We start from the raw sequence: 24184 nt of genomic DNA, 5'->3' as shown, positions 1-24184 counted from the left end.
GAGGTCATAACTTAGGCGCCGTAAGAGAGAAAGAATGTGAATGTTTAGGCTTTTACGACTAGGTGGGGGCCGCTAGAAGCTATAAGAGGCTGTGTAACCCGTCACCACTTTGAGACTTGCTGTGACCCTCTGCAGGCAGGTCTCCCCATCATGATGGTTCTTATGCTCTTAAGTGTTGAATTATATGGAAATAAATGATTGTTGATTGAGCATTTATACACCGAGTACTGTCCTTCCTTCAGCCCAAAGATTCAAAGAATTGGGAGATTTTCAACACCTTTGACCTTTTCTTTAGGTGCACAGAGGAGTCTGTGGAAACATCCAGAACTGAGGCAGTGCTACAGATGTCTTCAAATAAAGTTTTGTATTTAACCTGTTATTGTGCAGCATACAGCCCACACAAAGTTAACGAGTGGCATTGACATGTAAACAGTAAACAGTACTCCATGTAATCAGAATCAGAATACTTTATTGATCCCTGGGGGAAATTATTTTTTGTTACAGTGCTCCATTTTAAACCAACATTAAGACAAGACAGACAATACACTAACTAAGAATAGTACAATATATACATATATATACATACATACATACATAAGTCACTCATAAATAAATATTTGGAAAAGAAACATGTGTAGCTGTAGCAGCAAACAGTGTGTTAAGTGGATGCGTTGTACAGGGAGATGGCCACAGGCAGGAATGATTTCCTGTGTCGTTCAGTGGTGCTTTTCGGTAATCTCAGTCTCTCACTGAACGAGCTCCTGTGACTGACCAGCATGTCATGGAGTGGGTGGGAGGTGTTATCCAACATTGTCTTTATCTTGGACAGCATCCGCCTCTCCGACACCACCTTGAGGGAGTCCAGCTCCATCCCCACAACATTGCTGGCCTTACGGATCAGTTTATTAAGTCTGTTGGCATCTGCGACCCTCAGCCTGCTCCCCCAGCATGCAACAGCATAGAGGATCGCACTGGCCACAACAGACTCATAGAAAATCCTCAGCATTTTCTGGCAGATGTTGAAGGACCTCAGTCGCCTCAAAAAATAGAGACGACTCTGGCCCTTCCTGTAAAGTGCTGTGGTGTTTTTAGCCCAGTCCAGTTTATTGTCAATGTGTACTCCAAGGTATTTATAGTCCTCCACAATGTCAACACTGACCCCCTGGATTGAAACAGGGGTCAAGTGTTTCCTGGTCTTCCTGAAGTCCACGATCAGTTCCTTGGTCTTTGCCACGTTGAGCTGCAGATGATTCTGCTCACACCACGTGACAAAGGAGTCGACCACAGCCCGGTACTCTGTCTCATCATCCCTGCTGATGCATCCAACCACCGCAGAGTCATCAGAAAACTTCTGAAGATGGAGGTCTCTGTGCAGTGGCTGAAGTCTGTGGTGTAGAGGGTGAAGAGGAAGGGGGAGAGGACAGTCCCCTGTGGCTGGATGGCAGTAGCGTGACTCCCCAGTCAGCCTTTGACCAGTCCAGTGTTTCTGTTTCAGTCATTTAAACATTGTGATATCCAGATAAGTGAAATACCCTCCACAGAACAGCAGCATGACTACATGATCTCCCTAATCCGGCGATACAGGAACAGCCGACTGTCTCCACTACTCCACTTTCTCTTAGCATTAGCCATGCTAAGTGTTTAGCCTGATTAGCGTTCTGGCTCGGCTCTACAGGTGCTTTAAGAAAAATAAAGTCGTCTTGTTTGTTGAGCAGTACTTTATCAATGTTGTTGCTGTGCAGGTAATTATACGCCTCGGTGCTCTTATAATTACACAATTCCTCGCCAACAACACCTTCGGAAAATACAAGTCATTAATAATGTGGATGTAGCTAACATCGGGCCATAGTTTAAAGTCATCTACCGTGAGAAGTGACGAGCGAGGCACTGCTACTGAACTGTTAAGATTTTTCAAACATCTCTACTGTCTATACACCTTTAATGTGTTGCCATTTACACCAGGTAAAAACACCTGATTCATTCCAGTTTCTCTGCTTTCACTTTGATTCATGTCAACACGAAGCCTGAACGTCTGTGATGAACACACTATCAGCATCACTGACATATTTCATCATTTAAAAACACTTCCTGTCACTGTGGTGGTTACAGTGACATCATGCAGTTTATGCTTTGACCTCCAGAGGGCGACAAATCAGCACAGACAGAGAGCTCCATTCAAACTTTGCTGCCATCAGGAATAATTCTTCAAATATAATCATCAGTGTTTGAGCAGTTATGATATCAGGGACAATCTAGACATGTGTGACAATACTGAACATGTCACATGACACACCTCAAACATCATGTGATCCACTCTCAGTCTGCACTTTCATTCATGACTTCAACAGGTTGAAATGAGCTTTGAAGAAACATTCAGTGAAATAAATCTTTCATGGATTCATGTGAGCAGCAGATGAACTTTACAAAGAATCAGTGGATTTATCTTCTGTTTTAGATCAACTTTGATCACTTCGAGCCATCTTAAGTCCGTTTGTTCTTCTCACTCACTAACGTCTCATATGATTTCAGATCCCTGCTGTTCCCCAGCTGCCCTGTAGGTGGCCTCAGTGTGTCTCACACCATTTACAGATGATTACAGGTCGTTTACAGTTCAAACAGGTCCAACATAAGAAATATGCAGAAAATATCCTGCTATAGCACTTTGGGTCAAAGTGCAGATGTTCCAGATGTTCTGAGTCTGTCTGTGTTTCATGTTAACATGTAGATGTTGGACCAAAGTGAAGCTTTTTGATGTGACTGCAGGAATGTGAAGTGTAACTCTGAGCTGTAGGAAATGAAACTAAACGGACTTTTTCTCCTTTATTTATAGGAAAGTGTAGGAGAGCAACAGATGAACAAGCGTTACTGTAACAGGAAACATCAGAGGACCTTTATGTTCATCATCATCACTGTTTCCTTGTTCTGTCACAAACACACAACACTTCCTGCTCTCTCTCTGATGGATCTGATTGGCTGTTTCATTCACAGGAGGTCAGGGCGTCACACAAACAGCTTTAACTGCACAACGACACACTTTAAATCATCTGCAGACAAACCTGTGTGTTTGATTTATGAAGAAATAATAAAGACGTGTGTACAGCTGTCCATGAAGCAGCTTCTCACACAAACTCTGACACTTCAGCCACTTTAATTCCTGCAAAGCTGCGTAATAAAGAGCTGTGACTGCTATGAGCTGCTGATGATGACTGCATGAAGCTCTCAGCTGAAGCTTCTTTCATTTATTTTAATGTTAATGTCGCCCTTTTAAACAAAATAATATTTTCCAGTTACAGAAATCATAAAGTCCAAACTAAAGTGCTACTGTTGCTATATGCATTTTATATAAATCATGGATGATGGTCCTGACATGAAGGAAGAGAAAGTTACAGGTTGCATCCTTTGACTTTGTCTCCGTGCCTTTGGGCCATTTTCAGAAGGACAGATGTTTCTGTTCAATTCTTAAATCAATTTTTTCAAACACAAACACTATTTTAAAGCTTCTAGAGAGTAAAATATTAATGATAATTATAATAACAATAATAAAAACAAAAGCTCTCAGATCCATCAAACCAAGCAGCAGAAAGAACAATAACTGAAGAGAAAACTTTAACCTTGTAGACTTCATTATGTTCCAGCTGCTCTACAGACGCTGTGACCTCGAACTTAAGCAGGTCGTAAAGTATGTGCAGCTCAATAACTTCATAATCAGACCCTGTGGTATTTAGGCAGCAGAACAACTAAGAATAACAACTACAAAGAATGTTTTTAGGTTTCTGTTGTACTGCAAGGTTCTGTACAGGAGAACCAAACCAAGAGCAAATATTACGTCTCATTTACACCTGAGCACGAAGAGCCATCAACATTTAGCAAATTGAATCATCTTTGTTTAGATGCAAGAAGAATCATATAGAAATGAAAAAGTAGAAATAGAAATCCAGAGCAAAGATATCCTCTAATTCAGCGTAGCACATGTGCAGCTGCTGCGATTCACGTAAGCATTCGGCTCGTCGCTGTTGCAGATTTTTCTCTCGCTGTTCTGGCTCACAGCGCTGCAAACACAAAAATAAATATCCCCAAAGGTGTGAAAGGGAGCTAATTAGTAAGAGTATTGTTACTCTCCGCAGGAGTAGTCCAGCAGTAGAAATCAGTCCAATAACAAGGTGTGTAACATCTAGCAGGGTGACAGAAAAACCCAGGGTAACTTCTAAGGACCTCAACGTCTCTCTCACATTGTGTTTTTAAACATGCTTCCATTTGTCACTTCAGTCTTTACTCTGAAATACAGGAAGAGAAATCATGGCTGAAACAATTTCTCATGAAACCAGGGGTGTGGTCCAACAGTCAGTTTGGTGAGGAAGGTTCCTAACTGAGAGAAGTGACCCAGAAGTATCTGTGTAGCAGCCACAATGAATCCAGATCATGAGCTTTATTAACTGATCAAAGTCTCTTCTTTCATCTTCTGTATCATTCAGTTTGCATTGGTAATGCCCATTATTGTAATGCTTTTTTAAGACCAGCAAAACTTTATTTCACTTTGGGTTAGCTGGGATAAGTGATGGATGGAGGGAATTTTACTTCAGCCACAGAAATCCTAAACAGGAAGGAGGAGCAGAGTTACAGTGGATCACTATCCAGCAGGGAAACAAGGTTTATTTCAATTTCTTGGCCATGAGTGAGATTTACTGAGTGGGCAAATTAGGGAGACGACACCATCAGATCCCGAGCCCTCCATGTGTTAATCAAGAGACGGCTGCTGTGCTACATCCATAAATAATGAATAAATTAGGAGCTAAAGCTGAAAGGACAGTTTATTTGTACCATCTTCACGTGAACACATTCAAGAACATCACAGATGAAGAAACATTAAAAACTTCCACACTACATAAAGCAAGAAAAATAGTTTTTCTTTCAGGTGGTTTCAGAAAAACAGAAACATCAAACATCTCCAAGACTCTCTTTGAAAGAACTAAAAACCTTTGTTCTCATGGTCCAATCATGAGTGAACGATGAAGCCTTGTGTGCTAAAACATGTCAGAGTTTTAAAGGTTAAACATGAGTTTCCAAAACGTTTTGCTGGAGAACAATGAACTATTTGACTGAGTTTCAATCATTTACAGACGAGCAAAACCAGGACAGAGAAAAAAGGACAAAACTGACTCAGTAAAACAACAGAAAAGAAGATCCCATGTAGATCTGTATTATGTAGAAGTTCAGCCCAGCAACCAGTTCAGTTCAACACAAGTTTAAATGATTCTATCTGAACTCTGTGGAGCCTGATCTCAAGCTTTTTGAGTCTGACACAGAAACCAGAGGATCTTTCTGTGTCTTCAGATTCACTGTGATCCAGTGATGGGAGTGATTTCAGCCCTGAGTGATCGCGCTGATGTTTGCACAGAGCAGACAATGAGGTGAATGTTTGGGCACATTGGTAACAGTGAAACAGTTTATTAGTAACGTGGGATCGTTTGTGTGCAGAGTATGAACTGAGATTCCTGAAGCTCTTGTCACACTGGTCACAGCTGTAGTTTCCTTCCATGTGTGCACGTTCATGAATGTTACGATTACTTGACTGTGAGAAGCTTCTCTCACAGTGTCTGCACTTGTGTGGTTTCTCTCCTGTGTGGACTCGTTTGTGTGTTTTAAGCTTCCATGCAGTGGTGAAGGATGACCCACACTGATCACAGAGGTGCTTTTTAACCCCACTGTGAATCAGTTCATGTTGTTTTAAATCACTTGGTGTGGTGAAGCTTCTCCCACATTCTTTGCAGTATTTCAGTTTGTCTCCAGTGTGTCTACGTTGATGTCTTTTTAGGGTCTTTTGCCGACTGAAAGTTTTTCCACAGAGGTCACAATGAAAGTCTTTCCCACCACCACAGTGATGACAGGGTTGAGAACTGGATCCATCTGTGTCGCTCTGCTTCTAAACAAAGACACAAAGACAGTGTAAGTCAGTCCTTCAACATTTGTATCCTGAACGTCGCCTGAAATAAAGAGCATCTCTGCAGACGTCCAACTACATTTGACTGTTTCAGTTAACACACTCAGTTTACTGGGCTGCAATAACTACAATACTACCACCATAATACTACAGTAATACTAAAATCATAACTGAAAGGAAAATCTGAATAATCACTCAGAGCTGCTTTTCCATGCAGTAGAATTGCTAACATGCTAACACAGTTTAATGAGCAGAGTTGTTCCAAACAGTCAGGCTAAAATGACAAGATAACAATATAAATACATACCTCACAGTAGCTGCACTTGTAGAGTCTCTTTCTGGTGTGGATCTGTTGGTGTTGTCTCAGGTGCTGTGGAGATTTAAAAGTCTTCTCACACAGGTCACATTGATAAGGTCTCTCCTCAGTGTGGGTAAACATGTGTTGTTGTAAGTGTGCGTCTGTTGTAAACTGTTTGCCACACTGTTCACAGCAGTACACATCATGTCTGGTGTGAATGCGTAGGTGTGTATTTCGGCTCCCTCTCCGGCTGAAAGTTTTTCCACAGATGTCACAGCTGTATGCCTTAATTCCAGAGTGGGTAACTAGATGCTTCTGTAAGCTGCTACTCTGAGTAAAAGCTCTGCCACACTGATCACAGCTGTACGCTTTAACTCCACTGTGGATGAGTTGGTGTTGTTTTAGGGAACGCTTCAAGGAAAAAGACTTTCCACACTCGTCACAGCTGAACGGTCTCTCTCCAGTGTGGATGACCTGATGCTGTTTTAGTGAAGCCTTCAGAGTAAACTCCATCCCACACTCGTCACAGCTGTATGCCTTAATTCCAGAGTGGGTAACTAGATGCCTCTGTAAGCTGCTACTTTGAGTAAAAGCTCTGCCACACTGATCACAGCTGTACGCTTTAACTCCACTGTGGATGAGTTGGTGTTTTTTTAGGTGACCCTTCAAGGAAAAAGACTTTCCACACAAGTCACAGCTGAACGGTCTCTCTCCAGTGTGGATGACCTGATGCTGTTTTAGTTTAGCCCTCACAGTAAAACCCTTCCCACACTCGTCACAGGTGTGTTTTTTCTCTCCCTTTCTTCTGTGAGGTTTGTCGGCCTCCTGAGAGCGCTGACTTCTGGCTCCATGTTGGTCCTGCAGTGACAGAGATACAAACAGAGGCAGTGAGTGAAATGCAGTCGTGGAACAAACTCAACCTTCAAACTCCATTAACACTAGTTTTAAACCTGAAGGTGGAGCGTGGCACCAAACACCTTAAAGGTCTCTTATCCCCACCTGCTGGTAGTTCTAACACATTACATCCAACCTGCTGTTAAAGATAATTCATGACTGTTCAAACACTAAAATCATGCCCATCCCTCCTGATTGTGTACACACACACACACACACACACACACACACACACACACACACACACACACACACACACACACATTATTTTATAATTTAGATTATTTTGTTGTTTCCTATTACATATTTCTATAATTTGTATAGATTTATACAGAATTATTCAGTGATAATAAATCCTATGTTTGTTTATTCTAAAGGAACCCCGTTAGCTTCCACAACAGATGTTGCTCGTCTTCCGTCAAATACTCACATAAAATATTACACAATAAAGTGGATTCAAGATATCCACATAATTTCACTCTTACATCCACAGTGAGGTTTCACAATTGTTCAAATATAAGCAATCAATAATAATAATAATAATATCAATAACATTGAGGCACATTACACAAATTTCAAAAACAAATCATGTCTTACAATATTTACAACAACTAAAAGCTCTGTAAATCGGCTTTTAAGTGTTCATTGAAGTTTTGAATAATTCTCTAATTTTTTAAGGCAACTTATTCCACTTAAAAGTTGCTCTAAATGTAACAGTTTTACAAAACGTTACTTTTAACTCGAGCATTTACTAAATTGCAGTTTGTTGAAAACTGTGTAATATGATGATGTATTTCATCTGGATACTGCAGCTGAGCAGAATAAATGTGGTGTGTTTAACAGAATTGCTTTCTTTAGAACTACAAGTAAGCCATAGAATATTTTAGCCTGTACAGGAAGCCAAGAAAGGTTATTATGCATTTGATCAATATTAGTATAGTATGAACATCTTCACACTAATCTGGACGCCTTATTCTGGACTAACTGAAGTCTGTTAAGATCTGTCTTATTAGCTGCTGACCAAATGATTGAACAATACTCCAGATGAGACATTACTAGTGCATTAATGACATCTTTCATAATGAAGAAGTGATACACAAAGAGCATTTCATAGCCATAGCTATGCCTTGTCGGCAGAGTTATGTGACATTAGTGATGTTTGTACTTTCAGCGTTAACTTGGTTTTAAAGCCTTTAAAATATACGCCGTTCAATAGTCGACCTTCATCTGACAGAGAATGTGATGATTTTGTGGATAATTAAAGTCAGTCATATATCCACAAACACAACAAGCTGAAAGTCAGTGATGCTGCTCGGTTTGCAGTCCTGAACATCACGGCACAAGCAGGATCCACTGCACTGTTAATGTTAGCTGTGTTATATTGCTGCCTCTGTTCGGTGGTGTCGAGCCAAACGCACTTTAACGTGTGTTTGAACGAGCTGACGGTTCACTCGTTAAGCTGAAAGAAAGATGCTTTAATCACAGCAGTCACACATGTGTCCACTGCACCATCTGGAACTCTTCTTGTTTACACTCGTAATAACACAAACACTAAATCCTGCTTCTCTGGTGCTGTTGTGTAGCAGTGTGTACACCTGAGACTGTCACCTGTCTGTCTGTCCTGCACTCTCTCTCTGTTTCTTTCTCTCTGATTGTGGAATAAAAGTATTCATTCATTTCATTTCATTCATTTATTTGTTCATTTTCAGGCACAACAAATACCTATATTGAACATAAAATACACAAAACAAAAAACAAAAATTGCCTGAAAAAGGAGTGGGACGAAGAAAACTTATTAAATCCCACCCCTATACTCACTCATCAACAAAAAAAAACAATAAACTTCCCGCAGCTACGCCCATCATTGCATACAGACCCATCAACAGCCCCGGGCAGATACAAGCATCTAAGCGGCAGCTCGCAAACAACAATTAGAGTCTTCATAACTGAATACAGAATATATAAATTATAAATTGCATTACCACAGGTAACAGGCAGTAATAACTACAAGTAACAAACACACATACATATACATACATATATATCTACACACACAAGTACATATATGTACATACATACGCACACTTTTTTATTTTTTTTTATTTTGGAATCCATACCAGCAATGGTAAGAGAACAGACATTACAGAGCACACTAAAAGCATCATTGAGTATACTGTGACCAGACCAACTGTTTGTAGAGAAATTTAAATCTATGAATATTTTTGCATTGTTTCAATTGTAAACTCAGACTGTTCCAGATTTTCACACCACATACAGACACACAAAAACCTTTACGGGTTGTTCGAGTTCTGGGTAATTTGAATTCTCCAAAGCCTCTCACATTATAAACCTTTTCTCGAATTTCAAATCTAGTTTGTAAATTTGCCGGTAAAAGTTTAGTAAAAGCTTTATACAAAATTATGGATGTATTGTAATTAACCAGATCCTGGAATTTAAGTAACTTTGCCTGAAGAAAGAATTTGTGAGTATGATCTAGATAACCAGCCTTGTGAATAATACGCAGTGCTCGTTTCTGTACTGTGACTAATGGATTAGTTGTATTTTTATATGTGTTTCCCCACACTTCCACACAATATGTAAGATATGGAAGAACCAGGGTACAGTACAGAGTACGAAGTGCATCTTTATCAAGGAATTGTTTCACTTTGTTCAAAACTGCGAGGCTTCTAGAAATTTTGGTTTTTATGTGTCTGACGTGGGGTTTCCATGAAATTTTATTATCAATTACGACTCCCAAAAATTTGTTTTCACTCACATTATCAATTGGTACACCTTCAATGATAATTGGTAATTCTATATTATATTTTAAATTACCAAAAAACATTGCTTTAGTTTTATTTATATTTAATGATAATTTATTTATGTCCATCCATTTTTTTATTAATTGTAGCTCCCTGTTTACGGTCATTACAAGATCAGTATAATCATCGCTACTGAAAAATATGTTGGTGTCATCTGCGAACAGTATGAGTTTAAGTACTTGAGAAACATCAAAAATATCATTTATGTATACATTGAAAAGTTTTGGTCCCAACACTGACCCTTGGGGAACACCACATGTAATACCAAGTTTCTCTGAATGGTAATGCCCTATGCTAACATATTGTTCCCGACCTGTTAGGTAACTTTTTAACCAGTTACCAGCTTTCCCTCGAATACCATATCTTTCCAATTTATCCAGTAAAATTGAGTGATTGATTGTGTCGAAGGCCTTTTTGAGATCAACAAAAATACCAACTGCATATTTATTTTTATCCAGTGTATCAGTAATTTCTTCTACTGCCTCAATTATCGCCATTGAAGTGGTTCTTTGCGTTCTGAAACCATACTGACCAACATTTATTATTTGATGTTTTTCAAGGAATTTTTCTAATCTTGAATTAAAAAGTTTTTCTAGAATTTTTGAGAATTGAGGCAGTAGAGAAATCGGCCTATAATTGGTAAAACTGTGTTTGTCATTACTTTTATATAGTGGTATTACTTTCGCAATTTTCATTTTTTTTGGAAAACAACCGGACTGAAATGATAAATTACAGATATATGTTAAGGGACTAGCAATATTCAGAATAACCTGTTTAACTACAGACATATTTATGTCATGATAATCCATTGAAGACTTACTTTTACATTTTAATGTGATATTTATTACTTCTTGCTCATTTGTAGCTGAGAGGAACAGTGAAAAGGGATTTGATTTTATATTACTGATATTTTCATTTTTATGACACGGGATGTCCGCTGCTAGTTCCGGGCCAACATTTATGAAGAATTTATTGAACCCATCGACAATATTACTCATGTTGTGATTTTCACCATTTGCATCAGTAAAATATTCAGGATATGATGTTCCAGAAGATCCTTGTTTAATTAAGTTGTTTAACACATCCCAAGTTCCTTTTATATTGTTTTTATTTTCATATAATCTTCTTCTATAATAAAGTTGTTTGCTCGTTCTTATAATATCAGTCAATTTATTTCTATATGCTTTATATCTTTGTTCCACTTCTTTTGTTTTTACTTTGATAAACTGTTTATACAGATTGTTTTTCTTTTTGCAAGCATTAATAATTCCTTTTGTGAGCCAAGGACTTTTTATCTTTTTTTTCTTTGTCATGTGTTCGTTTACAGGACAATGTTTATTGTACCACATAGTAAAAATATCTAGAAAATTATCATAAGCCTTGTCCACATCTGACTCTTCATACACCGAACTCCAATCTTGTTGTGCTAAATCAAAATTGAAGGCATGAATTGCTTCTTCATTTATTGTTCGCTTTGCTATCATGATCTTGGTATCTATTTTTTTTAAATCACAGTCACACAAAGTAAAAACTGGTAAGTGGTCAGTTATATCACAGACAAGCAGGCCACTATTAGTTTGGAAATCCATGACATTAGTAAAAATGTTGTCAATAATAGTGGCGCTATGTGAAGTTATTCTGCTTGGCTTTGTTATTGTTGGATATAGTGATAAGCTGTACATCGTGTCAGTAAAGTCATCAATGGCTTTTAACCTTGTTGGATTTAGCAAATCAATGTTAAAATCACCACAGATAAATAGTAATTTTTGGTTCACCGAAGCAAACGTTTTTTCTATCCATTCATTAAAAGTGTCAATACTTGAACTGGGTGTCCGATATATACAACTTATTATAACATTTCTCTTTTTTTCATTCATAATCTCAATAGTCAAACATTCCAAAATTCCATCAATAGCCATAGACATAGTTGTTACAACATTATATTTTATAGAGTTATGAACATATATAGCAACCCCGCCGCCCGCCTTATTTAATCTATTCATGTATGTTAAATCATATCCATTCAAACAAAAATCTATTCCTTTATCGACATTGAACCAAGTTTCAGTGATGGCTATAACACTAAAGGGGCGAGAAAATTGTTGCAAATAGTCCTTAATGAAATCAAAATTAGAGTACATACTTCTGCTGTTAAAGTGAATTAATGAGAGCTTCCCGTCTAGGTTAATTTCTTTTTCATATTGTTCCTGAGTGAAATAATTACAATTTTTAACAAAAGAAGAGAGAAAGTTACTTTCAGAATCTATTTCTGGATCTATTATATTATGCTCCTTATATTCACAATCTAGATCAATTACTTTCTGTTGAAGAACTAATTTCAACGTGTCCATGTCATTTCCTGGTGTAATTGATACATTGGTGTCAGTTATACTTGTCCAGATCCTCCATGTTCCTCACTATCAGTACTTTTGCCTCTTCTGGTGTCCCGCTTAGCTTAATGAAAATCTTACAGTTTGTTACCCATGTATGTTGTATTTTACCGTTCTTCTTCAGTTGCCTTGCCTTCCTCGCGATGTCTGCGTTTTTTCGTGTCAGATGCTCATTAATGAAAACGTCCGTGCCTTTCAGTTTGCGTCCTTGTTTCAGCAGTGCGACCTTGTTCTTCCGATTGACAAATCTCATAATGATGGCCGGCAGTCTGTCACTCCTCCTGGGCAGTGAGTGACATGCTTCTATGTGCTCCAGGTCCATCTCTATCCCCTTGCTTTGGAGGAAGGACGCCACCTGTTGCTCCACCGAGTGGGTCTCCTCGTCGCTGGGCTCCCCGACGTTCCCGGCCACCGCGCGCGCGTACGAGCGCGGCTTGATTTTAATACCGCTGATGACCACGTCGTTCGTACGGGTGTACTGCTCCAGCTCATCCACCCGCCGCTCGAGATCCATGATCCGTCTGTCCTTCTCGGCATTTTGGAGGCGTAGCTGTTTTACCTCCTCCAGAAGCCCCAGAGGCAGCTCCTGCTGTGCCCTGACTGCGGCCACGTCTCCGCACAGCACTCCGAGGGAGGTTTTAATGTCCTCAACCTCCTCTGGTGTTGGGCCTTTCTTGGGTGGCATACTGAAGCGAGAGCACGAGGCGGCCACCACGAGGGACTCGGAAGCGGAATTTCTGATGATGGCGCCTGGCTAGGCCTGCTGGCTGATGGTGGAGCCTGGCTGTGGCCTGCTGGCTGATGGTGGAGCCTGGCTGTGGCCTGCTGGCTGATGGTGGAGCCTGGCTGTGGCCTGCTGGCTGGGCCTGCTGGCTGATGGTGGAGCCTGGCTGGGCCTGCTGGCTGGGCCTGCTGGCTGATGGTGGAGCCTGGCTGGGCCTGCTGGCTGATGGTGGAGCCTGGCTGTGGCCTGCTGGCTGGGCCTGCTGGCTGATGGTGGAGCCTGGCTGGGCCTGCTGGCTGATGGTGGAGCCTGGCTGTGGCCTGCTGGCGGATGGCCTTGATTCTTTTTAAGTTCAGGGCCTGGCTGCAGGGCTGGGGTCCACACTCTGCTTCATCATCACTCTGGGTTCTCTGCTAGGATGTGTTTATAAGTTACACTTGTGTTTGAATCCTGCAGCTTATCACACATTTGATTTCCATGTGTGACGACTGCAAGTGTCCAGAGTGAGGACAGACTGAGGGAGCCACTGCTGCACATCATCTGTGAGGCTTTGCAGCCCTGATGATCCACCAGGACAAACTCAGCAGTGTGTGAGGAAGAGGAGGAGGAAGAGCCAGCAGCAGCTGACAGATGGAGAGAATAGACAGACTGTTCCCTGTTTGTGAAGGACTGCTAGGAAAGTTTAACATAACTGTCTGTGCTGAATCAGTCTTATTAGGTAATGTTCAAATAATGTGATCATCCCAGTGTTTTCAGTGTGGGAGAAAGTACTCAGGGCCTTCAAGCTACACACTATGAAAGGCAGCAACAAGTTTAATGTTCAGAAACCTAAAGTCTGTATCAGCAGCAGGATGGAGCTAAAAATAAATGTTGGTTTCAGTTCTATGAAGCTTTGAGTATTTTGGATCAGTAGCTGCTGTGTTTGTTGCATCATATTGCTGTAACTGTTTATATGCTTTATATATTCTGAGCTAAGTTGATCTATAGTGTTACATCATATTCTATAAGGATGTTATGTGTTTGTAGACTTTCTGCCCAGTTTGACCCATTTAGCAGAAGTCAGCCTGTTTAAGGCTCTGATATCTATTCTGTGTGACTTAAAGCAGTTATGACATGGTCTGATTTTCTCACCCAATAAAGGAATATTTCATATATCAGTCTACTCTTCATTCTATCAGACACAGTTATCACAGCTCCTACATTTGCTTTTTACACATATATGTAAGCATTGAGCCACATTTAGTACCAACATATTAAAAGAACAATATTTGTCTCTTATATATGATACATCTGTATACACACTGTCACAGATACTTGTCTGTGAGTGAAGTGATTAATATAATAACTATAATCCATCCATCTTCATCCGCTTTATCCGAGGCCGGGTCGCGGGGGCAGCAGCCTAAGCAAAGGGAGGTCTGGGTCTAATAACTATAATATTGGCCATATTATATTTACATTGCCACAGTGAGATGACTTTAGTCTCATGAACAACATCAGCTAATTGTTATTTACAGCTAATCTTAAACGACTGTTCAGCACAGAAATGAAGCCCAACAATCATGTTTCACAGTCCTGTGGTCTCAGCCTCAGATACTCATCAAATCACACAGAGCTCATGTAGAAACAAATGAACTAAATATGTTCTCCTTCATTTCTGTCAAACAAAGCTGTATGAAACGTTTCCAGCTGTTAGTATCATGGTTGCTAGGCAACCTGGGCAGCGCGACGGAGGCTAGACGTCCCATTTCACGAGCCTACGAGCCTCGCACTTCGGCCTTAGCGGTCTTTGAGTACGCGGCCCTTGAGGACTTTAAAGCTGCAGAACCTGAATCGGGATACAGCCATGATGATCTCCAGCCTCGTGCTCGCCAACATTCTCACCTGAGTTAAGAAGACGATCACTGAAATGGTCTCAGCAGGTCCTTTGATGACAGCAATGAAATGCAGCGGTAAGGCTTTTTGGGGATTAAGTTCGTTTTCATGGCAAAGAAGGACGATGCAGTTCATCTGATCACTCCTCATAACATTCTGGAGTGCAGGCAAAATGCTATTATAAAAACTTAAGCAGCAACTTCTCCAGGTTCCAATATTTATGCAATTCTCAAACCTTTTGGCCACGACTGTATAACCTCTTCTGAAGTTTAGTGGATATTATACATGGTTATGCTCAGGATGTGTCGGCCAGTTTCCACTGGAAACGCCTTTTGGTTAAACTGTCAGCGAGGAATTTGCATTTGCACTGTTACATTTTTATATAACTTTAATGCACATAAACAACAGCTGCTTGTTTCAGTGAAAATACATTGATGGGTTTTTAATAAAGTTGTGCAGCTGTAAAGTATTTTGTCTGGTGTCAATTCTATCGTCAGCTACATCGTTATGGCAAATGTTCAAATGTATATGGTGATAAATATCTTTGGTCACATGGTCCTGCTCTGTCTGTCACCTTCTGTGTTGAGCTCATTGTTTCCTCTGTAGTGGCTGAGCTGAGTCCAAGTAGCTGAAAATGTTCCTCTGCTGCTCCGTCAGACTCTCCTCCTCCTGCTGATCAGCTGGGACACAAAACAGATCTTTGTTAGGCTCCACACTGCACTGAAGAGTCAAAGTGTCTCATATGTTCATCTGACAAGTAAAAGAACACATTTTTGTTTCCCGAGGTGGGCAACTTGTTGGAAACAAACACAAAAGCTTTGAGCACTGATACCTGCCATTGCTGCCATTGAAAGATGCAACGCCAGCAATGTACAACCAAGATGGCGCCGCGTATGGATGCCCTGGTGCTTCAGTGCGTTACTTTTGTCTTGTTTTTGTGCATTTCTTCTGTGTCTGGGCACTCCTCTGGATACTCTTACACCAGAGAAGAGCTCCTTAACTACAGGACTACAACGCCTGTGGATTTATTTCCAATATTTGTCGCATCTGCGGCAGATTTACTGCAGACTCTGACCAGGAAAGCGAGACGCCGAAAGAGAGGGAAGCGAGCCGGCGCACTCGTGCGTTTGAGGAGACGCGGACTGCGAACTGCTCTTCCTGGGATCTTCCTTTCCAATGTACGATCACTCAGGAATAAGACAGACGAACTGGCCCTGATGAGAAGCATGAACAGAGACTTTGCCTCCTCCTGTGTCTTATGTTTTACGGAGTCGTGGCTCAGTGAGGACATCCCGGACTGCGCGCTCAAGCTGGAGGGCTTCCATCTGCTGCGCGCGGACCGGCAGGCCGCTCTCTCCGGTAAGTCCAAAGGTGGAGGTGTCTGCTTCTACATTAATAGTGGCTGGTGCACAGATGTGACAGTGATTGCTCAGCACTGCTCTCCCTCTCTGGAATATCTTTTTATTCACTGCAAACCGTTTTATTCTCCGCGGGAGTTTGCTTCATTCATCCTGGCCGCTGTTTACATCCCGCCAGACGCAGATGCGCAGGCAGCTCAGTGCGCACTCGCGGAGCAGATTCTCCACATGGAGCGGACATTCCCGGACTCTCTCATCATTGCTCTTGGGGACTTTAACAAAGCCAATCTGAGCCATGAGCTTCCCAAATACAAGCAGTATATTAAATGCCCGACCAGAGAGGAGAGGACATTAGACCACTGTTACAGCACGATCAGCGGGGCCTATCGCGCGGTGCCCCGCGCTTCACTCGGACTTTCTGACCACGTCATTATCCACCTAATCCCCGCGTACAGACAGAGGCTGAAGCTCTCCAAACCTGTCGTGAGGACCAAAAAACTGTGGAGCAACGAGGCTGTGGAGGAGCTTCGCACGTGTTTGGAGTCTACAGACTGGGTCACATTGAAGGCTGCTTCTAACAGCTTGGACGAGTTTACGGACACTGTCACCTCCTATATCCACTTCTGTGAGGACAGCATTGTGCCATCACGCACCAGGGTGAGTTATAACAATGACAAACCCTGGTTTACTCCTAAACTCAAAAAGCTGTGGCTGGAAAAGAGTAAGGCGTTCAGAAGCGGAGACAGGGACTGCTACAGAGAGGCCAAGTACAGGTTCACTAAAGAAGTGGACATTGCCAAACATCAGCACTCTGAGAAGATGCAGCAGCAGATCTCAGAGAATGACTCGGCCTCTGTGTGGAAAGGTTTTAGGAATATCACCAACTACAAGCCTAAAACCCCCCACTCCACTGATGACTTGCTCTTGGCCAACACCCTCAACGACTTCTACTGCCGTTTTGACGAGCCATCAGGCAGCCTTCACACCTCCAACGACCCCAACAATAGAGGCACTTTGGACACTCATTCCCCCACCTCTCCCCCCTCCATAGAGCCATCACCACCTTCAAACTGTTCACCTACAACACCCCCCTCCTCACCCCACACAAAAGAGGATTTCACACCACCTCCTCCCACCACAACTCTTCATATTCATGAAGCAGATGTGAGGAAGCAGTTTAAGAATCTGAATGCTCGGAAAGCTCCCGGCCCAGACGGCGTGTCTCCTGCCACCCTCAGACACTGTGCAAACGAGCTGGCCCCAGTGTTTTCTGGCATTTTCAACTCCTCACTGCAGGCATGTCATGTGCCCGCCTGCTTCAAGTCCTCTACCATAATCCCTGTCCCCAAGAAACCTAGGATCACTGGACTAAATGACTACAGACCCGTGGCTCTGACATCTGTGGTCATGAAGTCATTTGAGCGCCTGGTTCTCTCCCATCTCAAGACCCTCACGGCCCCCCTCCTGGACCCCCTGCAGTTTGCATATAGAGCCAACAGGTCTGTAGACGACGCCATCAACATGGCCCTACACTTCATCCTGCAGCATCTGGACTCCCCAGGAACCTACGCCAGGATCCTGTTTGTGGACTTCAGCTCTGCCTTCAACACCATCCTTCCAGACCATCTCCGAGGCAAGCTTTCCCAGATGAATGTGCCTGATCCCATCTGCCGGTGGATCACTGACTTCCTGACGGACAGGAAGCAGCATATGAGGCTGGGAAAGAATGTCTCGGACTCCCGGACCATCAGCACCGGCTCCCCTCAGGGCTGTGTTCTTTCTCCTCTGCTCTTCTCCCTGTACACCAACTGCTGCACCTCCACCCACCAGTCTGTCAAGCTAATCAAGTTTGCAGATGACACCACCGTTATTGGGCTCATCTCGGACGGGGATGAGTCTGCCTACAGGAGGGAGGTTGAACGTCTGGTGTCCTGGTGCAGCCACAACAACCTGGTGCTGAATGCCCAGAAGACAGTGGAGATTATTGTGGACTTCAGGAAGCACACAGCCCCACTCCCCCCCATCATCCTGACTGACACCCCCATCACCTCTGTGGACTCATTCCGCTTCCTGGGTACCACCATCACCCAGGACCTGAAGTGGGAGCCCACCATCACCTCCGTCATCAAGAAAGCCCAGCAGAGGATGTACTTCCTGAGGCAGCTGAAGAAATTCAACCTGCCAACACGGACGATGATGCAGTTCTACACTGCAATCATCGAGTCCATCCTCACCTCCTCCATCACCGTGTGGTACGCTGGAGCCACTATCAGGGACAAACAGAGACTGCAGCGTGTTGTGCGCTCTGCTGAGAAGGTGATTGGCTGCAGACTCCCATCTCTGCAGGACCTGTACACCTCCAGGACACTGCGGCGTGCAGCTCGGATCTCAGCTGACCCTTCTCACCCTGGACACAGTCTGTTTGACCTGCTCCCCTCAGGCAGGAGGCTCCGGTCCATTCGCACCAGAACCTCTCGCCATAAGAACAGTTTCTTCCCCTCTGCTGTTGGACACATGAACAATAACCGTATGACTGTCCCCGCCACTAACACATGACCCTACGCTGTGTTCACTGCATCATTCCATGTTTGGCACTGATCACCACCTGCACTCATGTATATATCTTTCTACGTAGCACTCTTAATTCTTATTCTCATGTATATATCTCATGTATATCTCATGCCCATATCTTTCTACGTAGCACTTTTAATTCTTATTCTTACTTTTATTTTTTCATGTCTATTTAAGTGCTATTTATGACACTATGTTTGCACTGAAGCACCGCAGCAATTTCCTAATGTTGTAAACCTGCTCAACATTTGGCAATAAACCCCTTTCTGATTCTGATTCTGATGTGGATTGTCAAGACTCAAACCAATCATCAAGCAAAGACAACAGGGATCAAATGTACCGCATTTTGATCCGGGACGTACTCTGCATGAAAACAAGCGCTCACTCTTCCTGCTCAACAAATGACAAGGGCGGAGCCTTATACCATGTGATACAGAAGCTGTGCCGTGTGATGCTAAAATTAGCAGGGAAAAAACAACGGAGAGCACGTCAGGGATGACGAGAAAGTGACAGGAGAAAATCCGTCCCGGTCAACCACCCAAACATCAATAACGGGAACCTTATACAGCGCTTCCCTATACACGTCGAACTCCCGCAGGCACAAAGACATTACGGAGGCTATCACTTATCACCTGACCAAAGATATGGCTCCATCAACACTGTGCAAAACGAGGGATTTAGGAAAACGATCAACACCCTAGACAAACGCTACACAGTGCCGTCCCGCAACTATTTTTCTATTGTTGCACTACCTGCTCTGTACACGCAGCGTCGAGCAACGGTGGAGACGGAATTTCAAGCAGGACAACATTTTGCTGCAACAACAAAACGTGAGACATTTGTTGTTTTATGTTTATTTATTGTTATGAGAGAATCATGATCTCAATTCTAAGCCAAAAAATCATGATTCTCATTTTATGCAAAATCGTGCAGCCCTAACATTAACACAAAACTATTGTTTCACCAGAGAAACACACATGAAGAGAGAGAGACAATAACAGCTACCAAACAGTCGTCATAATTCGTCACACAATGAGAAAAGGACAAATCAACAAGTAACAATGACTAATTAATATTAAAATCTGTAACATAATGTATTGTTTGGAGTTTAGTCTGATTGGTTCAGGATGAGCTGCCATTATCCAATCACACGTCTGCTTACCTGCATCTTTTCTCTTTTTTCTAACCTGAGCACCTGATGGCTTTGAACTTTTGTTGTCCATCTTCCATTGGTTTGAATTTTGCGCTCCAGTACAAACACAAATCCCCCAACCCGAGGATCAGCACAATTAACCTAACAGCAGGCACGTGCAGAGGGGGGGGGGGGCTAGAGGGGCTTGAGCACCCGCCCCTTTCCTGATGGGTGCCCAAGGTGCCCTTTTGCTGAGGCAACTTTTTAAAAAAAATTCTTTTTGTTTTTAATGTGTGTGTGCGTGCGGAGTCCTGTCTGTGCCCCTCAACAATAATATTTAACTATTAATCACAGTTTTGCTAAATAAAAGGATCTGGCTTGCATCAGTCACATGATCACATTTAACCAATGATCGCCCTTGACGGCAGAACGCGCTGGTTACGAGCCGGGAACGAGCTCACAAAGAGCACGTGCATTTTTTCCGGTCCGGAGCTGTAGGAGAAACACAAGTTAACTCAGAGACACAGACTGATGCGACAAAACCAGTAAGTAGGTGTACAGCGCACACTGTAGTGTGTAGCACCCAGGAGTATTAGCTTATTACGTACACGTTGGTAAGCTGTCTTGTTGCAACTGACGAACTGAAACAAACGAGCGTGCTGTGTGTGCAACAGCGCGACAAACATTACCTGTCCTTTTATTAACTGCACAGGTAGTGCTGGTCACAGCTGCTGGCTACCTGTGTAAGGCTGTCATGGGTCTGTAGCTCTGTCACCGTTTTAGGGAACATATTTAGTTTTAAAGTATTTAGAACATATTTAGTTTTAAAGTAAGTTTCCGGGCTTTTCCTGCCTTTCTAGGGGGATTATATTTCACTAAAAAACGATCTAATATGCATGTCCACATAATAATTATTATCATTATAATATATTAAAAACACACGCTGTATTTTAAAGAACATACATTAAGAAGCAGATTATATTAGATTTATATTTTAAATAAGACAAAATTTGGATTTTACAGCAGTAAAATGATTGTATCTCTACAGTTTAAACATGTAATGTAATGAGTTTCTCCTCCCCTTTTGTGAGTGTGGACGCTTCATCTCTTTGCTCTTTAAATGCTTTGCTTCTTTTATTGATTTTTATTGATTTTTATGCTGATTTTTTCCCTTTTTTCCTTATGAGCTTACCTGCGATAGCTTCTGGACACTTATAGATCATTAGGACTAAAGTGTTCTTAACAGAAACAGCAACATTTTTATAGTTACCTTATCCTCAGCGCTCCGTGTGTCTGTGGCCTAGACACAGCTGAAGCCTGATTACAGCGTCTGGGCACCGAACAGCCTCAATAGCCTGGAAAGGGGCTAACCGCTAGGCTAACTAGCAACAAGATGCCTTCCCTCTCCACAGATGACTACCACAGCCTCCTGCAGAAGATTGCAGTACTGGAGACAAAAATTCATCGCTTAGAAGTAAACGTGGAGGTAAATGGACTGTGTGGAAATGAAACAACCTTGCCTTTGATTCAAAACAATGGCGATGAGCAAGCTAGTACACAGCTAAGGAGCACAGATAACATGACCAAGAAAGTAGACTCTGTGCATCATTATTATAAATCCTCAAGTGATAATCCCCCCTTGGACTGTCTTGGTGCAAAACCAAGACATAAATCATGTCTCCTGGAAGGCGGAGGACGTACCACAGGCAGGGCACAGCGAGCTGAAATCTCTGAAACCGACTGGCCTTCACTTCCTACGAGACAGAGAAGCTCTTCTACCCCTGTATACGAGAGGAAACAGGACTGGACAACAGTGAATAGGAAGGTTAACAACAAACCTCCAAAACAACTGAATGTGAAACTGCACAACAGATTTGCTCCACTATCAAAGGACCCTGGATCTATATCGGACAACCATCCATCTAAAAGCAGCGAAGTAAGGTCTGAAAATCTGTTGAAAAGTAAAAGACCACAGGGAAAGCTAAAGGCTAGGCCTGAAACTCTGATTGTGGGTGACTCTGCCGTAAAGGATGTACAAAGGATGTGCGGTAAGAACACTAAAGTCCTCTGCTTTCCTAACGATATGGTCAACAACCTGAAGGAGAGAATTCTTCAAATTGCAGATGAATATCCAACTGTGACAAACATTGTTCTGCATACAGGGTCAAACGATGTGTCCAAATAACAGACGGAGGTTCTGAAACGGGACTTTACTGGATTATTAAATACTGTAAACTCTCTGAATGCAGCTGTATTCATCAGTGGACCTGTACCGCCGGTCAGAGGAGGAGACGAGAGATTCAGCAGGTTGTTTACACTGAATAAATGGCTTATATCAGCATGTGCTGACCACTCAGTGCATTTTATCAACAACTTTAATATTTTTTGGGAACGCAGGCATCTGTTTAAAGCAAATGGATTTAATTTTAACAAGTCAGGGGTGAAACTGTTCACCTCCAACTTGTTTTATTCTATACGTCATCCATCCGTGCTTGGTGCCAAGGCTGAGATAAACGAGGAGTTATCTCATAAAGAGGAACAAACAGTACTCCAAGAACAGACAAAGCCCAGCAGAAACCTTGAGGAGGAGCTCCATTTGCCCCCACCCGGGAAGAGCCTCAGAAAGGAGAGACATCTGAGGCAAGAAGAGGGGTCCCTATTTGCCTCCAACTCTCTCAACAACACCAACGACCAGGACAAGGGACCACGACCTTCCCCAGTCCCCCAAACCCCTGACAGGCCATCACCCTCCTCCCCCTCCCTTTCTCCCTCCTCCCCACACCTGAAATTCACTGAGGAGATGATGGAGCGGGTCAATGCTGGGCTCAGATCTACCCCCTGTCCCAATCCCTTTTTGTCCCCCATAAACCCCCCACCAGAGCGGCCAAAGGTTCGCCATCGAGCCCCACCCTCAACAGAGCAATCGAAGTCACATTGCCCAGCCTCGCCCCCCTTAGTTCCTCTTTACCACCTTCATGCCCTGTCTCCGCAGTCTGATGTGTGATGTGTGAAGGGTCCGGGCTGTGAGGATTATGGCAGTGGTGACTTTTCCCAGGAGAAGCTGGGACCCTGTTTACTAGAAGGTTTTAAAATTTCTGTACTTTTAGGTGACAGGAGACATGTGGCCTGGTCAAAACACAGAGAGCTGCACTCTAAAAGATCTTTAAACATAGTAAACATACCTTGTGTGCCACAGACTGCTCCCAAACACGAGGGGACAAGTAATACCTCTAAAACACTTAAGTTGGCTTTATTAAACGTTAGATCTTTAGCTGGGAAAACATTTTTAATTAATGATTTAATCACTGAGCACAGCCTTGATTTTATGTTTTTAACTGAAACTTGGTTGGACCAAAGTAACAGTGGAGCTGTTCTCATCGAGACGACCCCTCCTAACTACAGTTTTATCAGTGAGGTCAGGGCGAGCAGGAGAGGAGGAGGGGTTGCTGTCTTATTTAATGAATCATTTCAATGTAAGCAGCTATCTCCTGGAAGTTTTCAGTCTTTTGAATATGTGGCTTTACAGCTGAAGGCCCCATCCAAAGTTGTGTTTCTTAATGTTTACAGGCCTCCCAAATACTGCACAGACTTTTTTAATGACCTCAGTGAACTGCTGTCTGTGATCTGTGTTGATTTTGACTGTGTAATTATTGCTGGGGATTTTAACATCCATGTGGACAACCCTCAGGACAAAGGGACTAAAGACCTGAGTAACACTCTGGGCAACTTTGGGCTGACTCAGCATGTAACAGAGGCCACACATAATAGAGGACACACTCTTGACCTACTGATCTCCAAAGGCCTGAGCATTTCAAAGGTTACTGTGTCTGATGTGGGCTTATCTGATCATTACTGTGTTTTCTTTGAAAGTAAAATCTCAGCCCACACAAATATATCAACAACAGTGATCACAAAACGGTGTATAACTGAACACAGTAGTGCAATTTTTAACCAGGTCTTCCCATTAACACCTGACCTGCCCAGAGGGTCAGTCAATGAGCTCGTCAATAGCTTCAATGCTAACATGTTAAATGTAATGGACACTATTGCTCCCATTAAGGTGAAGGTTATCTCTGGAAGGAAAAAGTCTCCATGGAGAAACTCCACACTGGTGAAAAATGAAAAAAGAGAGTGTAGGAAAGCTGAGCGCAGATGGAGAAAAACAAACCTCCAGGTTCATTA

The 24184-nt window shown here is 42.5% G+C and overlaps 2 protein-coding genes across 3 annotated transcripts in view; one reads left to right on the top strand and one right to left on the bottom strand.

Moving 5' to 3' along the window:
- The window catches only part of LOC147337117 (protein NLRC3-like), a 310085-nt gene that overhangs the window by 209854 nt on the left and 76047 nt on the right, over window positions 1-24184 (top strand). The gene's annotated exons all lie outside the window — the stretch shown is intronic.
- LOC147337120 (uncharacterized) lies at window positions 3823-6845 on the bottom strand. The gene is made up of 3 exons (XM_086266102.1): window positions 6246-6845; window positions 5590-5920; window positions 3823-3839 (listed from the first exon to the last, which is right to left on the bottom strand). The coding sequence occupies exons 1-3, from the start codon at window positions 6747-6749 to the stop codon at window positions 3823-3825; spliced, it is 852 nt and encodes a 283-aa protein (XP_086122228.1). The 5' UTR covers window positions 6750-6845.

The sequence above is a fragment of the Aulonocara sp. 'chitande type north' Nkhata Bay genome, linkage group LG3, assembly GCF_057382095.1.
Source record: "Aulonocara sp. 'chitande type north' Nkhata Bay isolate Kocher_YH1m ecotype deep benthic linkage group LG3, A_spYH_male_GT1.1, whole genome shotgun sequence".
In the NCBI taxonomy this organism is placed as follows: domain Eukaryota; kingdom Metazoa; phylum Chordata; class Actinopteri; order Cichliformes; family Cichlidae; genus Aulonocara; species Aulonocara sp. 'chitande type north' Nkhata Bay.
The sequence above is the reverse complement of the archived record's forward strand: the minus strand, read 5'-3'. Positions and strand labels throughout refer to the sequence as shown.

Excerpts from the sequence above, each read along its gene's own strand:
- LOC147337120 (XM_086266102.1), bottom strand. The coding sequence starts at position 6,749 with ATGGAGTTTACTCTGAAGGCTTCACTAAAACAGCATCAGGTCATCCAC. Across the intron at positions 5,921-6,245 it reads ACAAGTGCAGCTACTGTGAG|AAGCAGAGCGACACAGATGG; the intron begins GTATGTATTTAT and ends GTCTTTGTTTAG.